Source organism: Pteropus vampyrus, unplaced genomic scaffold (assembly GCF_000151845.1).
Source record: "Pteropus vampyrus isolate Shadow unplaced genomic scaffold, Pvam_2.0 Scaffold36, whole genome shotgun sequence".
NCBI lineage: Eukaryota > Metazoa > Chordata > Mammalia > Chiroptera > Pteropodidae > Pteropus > Pteropus vampyrus.
In genome coordinates this window covers 1,869,843-1,879,146 of record NW_011888817.1, presented here as the reverse complement: position 1 = coordinate 1,879,146, position 9,304 = coordinate 1,869,843, and the positions used below count along the sequence as shown (strand labels likewise).

At 55.4% G+C, this 9,304-nt stretch overlaps 1 protein-coding gene across 2 annotated transcripts in view; it reads left to right on the top strand.

Moving 5' to 3' along the window:
• The first annotated feature begins 736 nt into the window (after positions 1-736).
• The window catches only part of LOC111738208 (basement membrane-specific heparan sulfate proteoglycan core protein-like), a 36,878-nt gene continuing 28,310 nt past the window's right edge, over positions 737-9,304 (top strand). The window contains exon 1 of one of the 2 annotated variants that reach the window (XM_023529423.1): positions 737-896. In XM_023529423.1, coding sequence (XP_023385191.1) covers positions 834-896 — 63 coding nt within the window. In that variant the 5' untranslated portion in view covers positions 737-833. The other variant, XM_023529421.1, reaches the window with a different exon arrangement.

Genomic DNA, 9,304 nt, shown 5'->3' with positions numbered 1-9,304 from the left:
GTGTGTGAAAATATGTCCTTATGCTTCGTGTCTTGAGATTTATATATGTGACTATGTAAACATGTGAATATGAATGTGAGCAGCTGAGTGTGTATCTAAGTTGTTCTCTGTGTCACCTGCAGAGGTGAAAATTTTGAAGAGATAAAATGTTCTTTTGAGTCTGTAAAGACTATTAGTGTATGAAAGTTGAGTGTAAGAGTGGGAAAGTGTTCTGAGTGTTCACAAGTAGTGGATGAGGATGTTAGTGCGTGAAAGTTTTGAGTGTGAAAATGTCCCGTGAGCCAAAGTTGGCGTGAGTGTGTGTGCATGTGCTCAAGTGTGCCTGCTCAGGTGCATGTGTGAGCGGATGGAATTCTGGGTCCTCGAGAGTTGCCCGTGGGAGGAGTCACGTTTGTGGAGCGTGACAGGGTGTGAAGCGAGAGTCAGCGGTCACCTGTGGGAGCAGTGTGCACGTGGAGGTAGGGCGAGTCCCAGCACGCAGGGCCCCGGCCCGCGCGTCCCATCCCAGACTCCAGGCCGGGTTTGGCGGGGAGCCGGGCTGGGTCGCTGCCCGGGCGGAGGGGGCTGGGGGCCCAGACAAAGGCCCAGTTGGCTGCGAGGCCCGCTCCGGCAAGCGGCGCCCGCGGTCTGGAGGCGGGGCCTGGAGCCCCGGGCCGGGCGGGCCGGGGGCGGGGCCTGGCACCAGGGGCGGGGCGGGGCGGGGCGGGTGGTGGGAGGGGGAGGGGGAGGGGAGGTGGGGGCGGTGGGAGCTGGCCTCGCTGTCCCGACTCCGCAGGCTGGCGAGCGGGCGGTTGCGGGCGGGCGCCGAGCAAGTGAGCGAAGCGGGCCGGGCCATGGAGCGGCTGGCGGCGGGCGCGCTGCTGCTGGCTCTGCTGCTGCACGGGCGGCTGCTCGCTGTGAGTGTGCGGAGCGGAGGGGCGGGGGGCGCCCCGGGCCACGTTCTCCGCGCCCGCCAACTTGGCTGGGGCGCCGAGGCTGCGCGATTGGGACTCTGGTTTGGGACGGCGGCTCTCGCCAGGGACCCCCGGCCGGCACGGGCCGGCACCACCCTCCGCGGTGGGGCTGTTTGGAGGGGTGCCCAGGGAACCCTGCATGGACCCGGGGGCGGGGCCGGCCCTCGTGGGAGCCCGTGGGTCGCCCGGCCACGTTGCCGAGTCTCAGAGTCGCGCTAGGCATGACTCGGCCTGCCATTCCTGGGGACCAGGCAGAGAAACTTCGAGCTGGGTGAGGACTTGGCAGGGCGAGGGAGAGCACCTCTTTCTGTGCCAACTTGGGAAAGGGACACATAGTGGTGATGGAGACCCTATCAGTCCTCACTGGAACTTCACCACGCCATCTGTCCCCTTGGGGATCTAGTAACCAGGCAGGCACAAGAGCCGTTCAGAACACAACTGAGGCTTGCGTGGAACACCCCTAGACCCTGGAGTTCGACATCCCAGAACTTGAATTAAAATCCCTGCTCTTCACTGAGTAGCTGTGTGACCTGGGGCAAACTAGTTAAACTCTCTGAGACCAGCCTACATACCTAAAGAAAAGTCAAAATGCATTGCCCAAGGGTGGTTGGTAGGACTGGATGGAATGCACAGGAAAGTAAGTGCCTGGTGCTGGGCCTGCTATGTGGTGGACACGGTTGGATCTGCTTCCCCAGCTTTCCTCTTGCCAGGTCTTCGAGGTGCAGGGGAGGCTGGCACCTACACCCCACTGCCCTGCTCTGAGCTGGGATGGGCCCTCGCAGAGGAAAAGAAAATAGCTGGCCAGGAGAGGCTCTGAGGACCTGAGTGAACTCCAGGAGGGTGGGGCTGGGTCAGTGGGCAGGGAGCTGGTGGCAGATGTGGGTGGGGGCACATCTGGGGAGGCTGGCCTGTGTGGGGAACCACAGAACCACCCCCACCCTCTTTGAGGTGGTCCGAGGCTGTCCCTGTCCATGCCTCCCTATTCTCAGAGCCAAGAGAGGGACTTTTCTAAGCTGGCCAGTATTTACCCAGTGACTGGACTCCCTGTCTTTGCCTTGTGGGCTCCCTCTTACCTCTGCCCTCCTGAGTCACTCATTTACCCCCACCCTAGATCTGACCCCTCACCTCTCTTGCCCCACCCACCTCTCCTACCCACCTCCTCACATGGGCAGCTTCCTTAATCCTCTGTCTCAGCCTCTCACCCCAACGCATCCAGCAGGGCCTACCCAGTTGCTCTTCAGTCTTGATTTGAACTTGTAGCTCCCAACACTGATCTTCACTTTTCCAAAAAGTAGGCACCAACAGCGTATGCACTGTCTTCCTTTTCTGACCCTCCTCTAGCTCTGCCCCATGACGAGGGGCTCCTGGATGCCTGGGTTCCACTGTGGTAGGAGTGGGGAGTGGGTGGAGCGGATTGCAGCCAGTCATCTCATTCACTTCTTCATTCAACGCATCTCTTTGAGCAGCATTCCACGACAGTCATCCAGAGTTCAGGGTTCATTCATTCTTATTGGGCAGGTATTTGTGCACCTGACACGGTGCTAAGGGCTGAGGTTTATGGCTGAGCAAGATCAGGTCCTGTCTGTGCTTTCCCAGAACTGAGATCAGTAAATATGCAGCTCTGATCCTGTAAGATTTTAGAGTTTCCTCAGCAAACACATTGAGGTCTTCACTGTCCCATCCCAGGCTGATGGTGGCTTCTGGAGCTCACACACCCAAGTATGAATCTCAGCTCTGCCATTTTGGAGCAGTTTTCTCTCTCTGAGTCTCAGTTTTCAAATCTGTAAAATGGAGATAAGAAGTTAGTTATAAGTTTTGAATGACATCGGGTTTCTAGCCAGTGCTCCAGCAAGCTTTGGACTCCTCCTTGCCCGCTGCCTTTTCTCTTTTGCCTTTCGGTTCACATCCATAAGCCAGTACAATACAAGAAGAGGGTAAGATGGTCCTTCGGGAGCTCAAGACCTCATTGAGGGCTGGAGAGAGAAGAAATAGTGGTCTGTGATTAAGCGTGGGAGTAATTTCAGTTTAGAGGGGGTGGTGAAGCTTGTAGGGGGAGGGGGCCGGGACTGAGTGACTCAGGGCATTCCTTGGCTTGCTGACCCCATTTCTTCCTGCTGGGGCCTTAGCTCTTCCTTTCTCGGGGCCAGCCCTGCCAGGAGATAGGAGTCTTGAGGCCACAGTGATTACAGTGTTCCCAGAGCTGAGGGAAGTCACTGAGATACCTGTTCCCTGCCTCAGCTGGGTTTCCTCACTAGGGAGGCTGTGGGCTGAGAGGAAATGGAGGAGCCTCCCTTTCCCTCAGGGGCAGCGTTACCTCAGCCTTCCCCTTGATATAACTGGACGCCCTGCCCATCCCCTACTGACCCCCTTGCTCCAGACCTGCTACTGGGAGAGGATTGTGAGTGTGCCCTCGGGATTTCCAGCAGCAGATTTGTCCATAGAGGGAGGTGGAGGCTGGAAGGAGCAGAGATGGACCCCTTCCCCCCATGCCCTAAGCGAGCTCCCTATGCGAGCTCCCTATGCATAGGGAATCACAGCCCCTACTAGGCTTGGCCTGGGCCTGTTCTCAGGCTGAGCACAGGCAAGTCGGGATCTGTGAGTCTGAGGCCCTGCCTGGGAGATGAGTGGAAGGAAAGTGGCAGAAGGTGAACGGGTTCAGGGCTTGGAGTGGTGAGGAGGGAGGTCTTGGGGTGCCAGGCCAGATGATGACAAAACAATATGGATAGTTCACATTTATCAAGTGCCCGCCAAGTTTATCAACAGATCCCCACATGTTCCCCTGCTCAGAACTCTGCACTCCTTGTGTCCCCAGGCAGACCGGAGCCCCTGACAGTACAGGCCACAAGGCCCTATGAGATCTGGCGTCCCCCACTCCCTCGAATCTCTCCTCCTTCCCACTTCCCCCTCACTCCTTCGGTCCAGCTACACCAGCCTTTGTTTCTTGAATGTGCCAAATACACTGCCACCTTAGGGCCTTTGCATCTGCTGTTCCTTCTGCCTAGAAAGCTTGTCCTGCAGATATCCGTGTGACCTTCTGCCTCTCTTCCTTCAGGTCCCCAACTATCCTACCCAACATTCACCATCCCCTTACACTGCTTTATTTTGGGGTCACCATCTGACATCTATTTGTATACTTGTTTCTCTCTTTTCTCCCACAATTTAAGTTCCACAAGAGTAGGACCTTCCATGTTTCTGTTCACGGCTGCTGTATCTTTAGCACCTGCAGGTAGTAAGTGCTCAGTTAATATAGCTGTCGAATGTATATAGCTACTCGTGTAGTCCCCGTTCTCTAGGCAGAGGAAATTGAGGCACAGAGAGATTTACTTGCCCAGGGACTCACGCGTATACTCAGTGGTACCACGAGCCAGGCTTTTGAGGCTCTCCTCACTGCTTTCCTGCTTTCCCACTTGCTAGTAGCAGCAGGCGTACATGTTGATAAAACGTGTCACTCAGGTTGATAAAAGTGAGAACTCAGGCCCTAAGTAGGGCAGGGGCTGCCTCAGGCAAGAGTAGCAGGGTCTGGCTTTGGGATAAGAGGTACAGAGGATGGGGTGCCTCAGGATCCAGAGAGCCTCCTAGGGACACCTGCCTAGGTGGGAGCCTGGAATGACTAAACTAGGACGGTCATTTGTGGGATTACCTGTCCATTTGTAGGTTTATTAATTAATGAATTTCCTCACTAAATGTTCCCTGACACCCCAAAGACAGTTGAATTAATCTAGGGGTCTTAAGGGCCGAGTAGGCCAGGCTAGGCCTTCCCCTCTCGTGGGACGTGAGGGGAGGATCGGCATGGAGCCCTCACTAGGTTCCCCTGGCTGTTCCCTGGGGGCTCAAGGTTTAGGGTGAATCTGCAGAGGCTTCAGGGCTGCCTGGTCTGCGGGTGAGAGTCTCAGAAGGGAAGGGTGGGAGAGGCTGCCCAAGATGTGGAAAGATCTGGAATGATGATTCAGAGGCCACTCCGAGGCCAGATGTTTGGGTTCTGGACCCTCAGACCATTTGGGGCATGTGGAAAAGGCTGTCAGCCCTGGCCAGTTGCTCCCCTCCCCAGCCCATCCCAGCTGTGAGGATCGGGCTGAGGGAGGACGAGGCAAACATATCCCCATCCCCCCAGCAGCTTCCCAAAGACCTGGTGAGCCCATCGTACCCTCCTCCAGGGCCCACCCTGGACTTTCCCCGATCTCATTTCTGCCAGGATGGGGGAGGTTGGGCTAAGGGTCCTGGCCCTGCTGGAATATTGCCCCAACCCAGGCCTTGGCCTCTTTGGCCCCGCTGCCCCCTCCTTCTCCCAGGGCCTGGCTAGGGCCTACTGGCTACTCCAGCGCCCAGAGCTGCCTGACTGAAACCCAGAAGAATGTGTGGAACTCGCTTCGCGGGGAGCCGCCAACCTCACTGCCCAGCCTAGTGGCGTCGTCCATGTCAATAGCGGCCTTGAGAGGGGAGTGGCTCGTGGCTGCTGGGGGCGGTTGGGCCAGGGGCACCATCATGAAAGCCCTGGGAACAAGGAGGCTCTTTGAGGCCAGGGAATGTGGGGACTTCAAGTCTCAGCCACCCCCGGAACCCACCCTTCCTCCTTTTCCTGATGCCCACCCGTGCCAAGGTTGCAGGGACCTCAGAGCATCTCCAGGGGCATTTGTGGCATCCCTGAGATGTCCTTAAGACCAGCCCCCAGCTACCTACTAGAGCCCTATCCCTGAGGCACCAGGAGGGTGCCCTGTTTCTCTGTTGCTCTGGATTTTAGGGGGGGCAGCTGGAGCATAAAGGTTTATAGTTTGCATTGAATGACTGAATGGACCCATGATGTATGTGACTAAATGTTCTGTAAACTGACGTCCTCTATAGGTGTGTGTTAGACTTAAAATTTACTAGATATTTATTGAGCACCTTCTAACTATCTGACCTTGTTCTAAATGCTGAGGTTATGGCAAAGAACAACAAAAAAAGTCAAATTCCCTCCCTTCATGTAACTTGCATTTTAGCTCGTGCAGGAAAACAGACAGTAAATATAATATGTCAGTGAGTGTTAAGTGCCAGAAAAAATAAAACAGAGGAGAGGCTAGAGAGTGAAGAGGTGGGGTGGTCAGGAAAAGCCTCTGATACATTGACATTCGAATAGAAGGCATCTGAAGCAAGTGAGGATGTGAGCCCTGCAGATATTTAGGGAAAGGGCCCTCCAAGGCCCAGAGGTGTGCTTGGCGTATTTGCAGAAAGCAAGGGGGTCCACGTGGCCAGAGCAGCATGAGTGAGGGGGAGCGTAGTCGCTGGGGTCAGAGGGTTGGCAAGGGAAGATCAGCAGAGCCTTGGCTGAGGGAAGAACTTTGTATTTGCTTCTGAGTGAGGGAGTTCACTTGAGTTGCTCTGTAAAGAGAATGTGGAGGGTCAAGAGCAATAGCGGGAAGGCTGTGACTCAGGCTGCAGACAATGGGAGTTCGAACCAGGGCAATGGAGGTGGGAAGAAAGAGTTGAATCCTGAATGTATTTTGAAGGTAGGACCAGAAAGAGAGGGATTGGGTGTGGGCGGGACAGAAAGAGAGGAGTTAGGGATGTCTCCACAATCTTGGGTTTAAGCGTCCAGAAGGATGGAGCTGCCACTAACCAAAATGGAGAAACTTCAGGAGGTGCAGGCTTGGGAGAAAGATGGAAAATGACAGGTGATGGAGGGGACTCACAGCTAGGGCAGTCAGCTCCCTCCCTGCCTCCCACCTTCAGCGAGGGGGTCTTGCTGAGTGTACACTTAAGGAGCTGCAGACACTAATCCCTTAGAGCCCCACAGCCTGAGCTCATGGTTTATAGATCTTTGTGTTTAATTAGAATTTATTGTCTTCCACCCATCTAGAATGGAAACTCCATGAGGGCGGGGACTCTGGTTTTTTTTATTGCAGTTTGCCCAGTGCTAGGTGATAGTAGGTGAACATTTATTGAGTGAATAAATTAATGACCTTGAGGAAGCCAGCAGGCCAAAAAGGCGCGGGCTCCTTGCCGAGGATTGGGAAGGGGCTGCTTCTGGCCCCTGGAGAGCCTGGGAGAGCTGTCCTTCCAAGCCACTGCTATCTGCTGAGACCTGGAACACGTGGAACAAGCTGGCTTGCCCACCCTGCCATCTTCTAGTTGTCTGTGCCCTCACTGGACTGTGAGCCTCTTTCCCTGGGCACTGTGGTTGAGGGAAAGATGTGGGCTCAGAGGGCCCTGACTTGAAGTCTTGGCTCGGCCCCAGCTGGCTGTGTGACTGACCTTGGGCAATTTGCTTCCTCTCTCCGAGACTCAGGTCAGAAATAGGGATCGCGATGCCTGTTTCCCAGGCAGATATGAGAGCAGGTGGCTGTACCTCTCTTGGTGTCTGGAATGTGATAGGTGTTTGACAATTGGTAGCTACTCTATTAGTCTTGTTCCTGCATAGGGCAAGGATGGAGTGGTATTTGACTCAGGGTTCCCATTGCTCAGCATGGCACACCTTCTGATCAAAACTGCTGCCAGCCATCAACCCAGGCCCTGCTCTGGGCTTATTGAATGAATGATGGAGGAAAGAGATCATTCCTGCTCCCTCTGCTTCTCTTCCGCAGTCCGAGAGCCCCGGATGTGACTGCATCTGATCTGTCACTGCCTCCTTCCCCCACTGAGGCCACAGCTGCAGGACAGAGTCCACCCTTCCACCCTGATTGCTCCTTCCTGGAGGGGGAGAGGGAGGGAGTACACCCAGGGTGTGGCCTGGGAAAGTCTGTGGATGGATCCGTAGTCCCCTTCCCAGATGTGTGCAGTTGGTAGGTTCTGAGCAACAGGAGGTATGGCCAAGTGGCTCCCATGGGTGCAGAAAGGATGTTCATCTTGAGGGGAGCGGTGGAGGGAGGCTTCCTGGGACCTCCTCCCAGCCCCATCCTCCGTCAGGCCCACACTGGAGGAGGCAGGACATAGTACAGGGAGCCCTGGGAAAACCTGTAGCAGGTCTTCATTGCCAGGGTTGGCGAGGTCACACAGCTCTAAATCTGGCCCCCGTGGGCTCTCAGAGAAACAGCGCAAGTAAAGAGAAAGAGACACACAAGTGCGTGGTGACCTCTCTTCCCCCATGCTAGGCCTTGGGCTTGAGTTGCTAGATGGGTCAAGTCCAGGTGTTTCATTTTTTAACATTTGGCATCTTTTCCCACCTTTTCCCCAGTGCCAGTTTGTGGAGAATGGGGAGGCAGCCTGGGGCTGAGCAGAGGAAGGACTTCAGAGGTGGCCTTGGGTGACCCCACAGATGCTTCTTCTGGGATGGGGCTGGGAATTCCCAGCTGCCTCTGGCCCCTTCCCAGCCCACCTCCTGCTCCCTGCTCCCACTTCTTCCTTTCCCGCGTCTCCATACTCACCCCCAGGAGTCAGCTCTGCTCTCCCCTCCACCTCTTGGTCCTGGTCTCCCCTCCTCACCCCAGTTGACTCATCCGTCTCTTTGTTTGGCATTTCCAGTTTTCAAATAGTTGAGAACTGGGATCATGCCTCTTCTTGGATCTCTCACTGGGCTGGACAGATTGAAATTCTGGCCTCAAATCCTAGCCCCAGCTCCTCTCCCTCTCCTGCGGTGTCTGCCTTCCCCGTGACCCTCAAGCGAGAGAAATAGAGACCTAGGAGTTTCCTGAGGGACAAACCAGGGCCTTCTGAGCTCTGGGATTTCCAGGGTCTCCTCCCCAGTCACCTCTGTCACCCGGATCATCAGCCAGTTCTCAGTGAACATCCATGCCGTCTCTTGATTAAAACTGCCACCCTCTGGAGCCAAGCCTTGCATGGGCCTCTCTCTGGGCATTATCGCAATCTTTTGAGGTTAGCATTATAATCTCCATTTTGCAGAGGGTGAAACTGAGGTACAGAGAGGGGGAATGGCTGGCCCAAGTCACCCATCTAGTATGTGGCATAGCTGGGAGTAGAGCTCAGGTTGTCTGACTCCAACGTTGTCATCCCTTCCCAAGTGGGTCCAGCCTCTTGGGTGCAAAGAGAAGTCTGTCTGGGAGAACAGGCATAGTCAGGACTGCTGCCTGTAGGAGTTGGACTGGGCCGGCTTTGGCAAAGGCTAGAGTAAGCTTCATATCGGCCATGTGGGCTTATCCAGCTCCTACTTCTCAGGCTTGGGTGCCTCTTGCCCTTGGGCCTCCATCTCAGCTTAGTGATAGCATTCCCTGGGGAGGTGAATTTGTCTTTCCCTGGCATAGAGACCCTTGAGAACCTGTATCTTTCAGGTCCCAGGCTCCCTGTGGGGCCTGTAGGTTTTGCTGGGAGTTAAGTGAATTTTTGCTGCGTGGAGCCTGCCCTGGACCCACTTCCATACTGGGGGCTTGGCCGAAATAGAAGGCACAGAAGCACATGGCCCAACTGGGGGGCAGAATCTACAT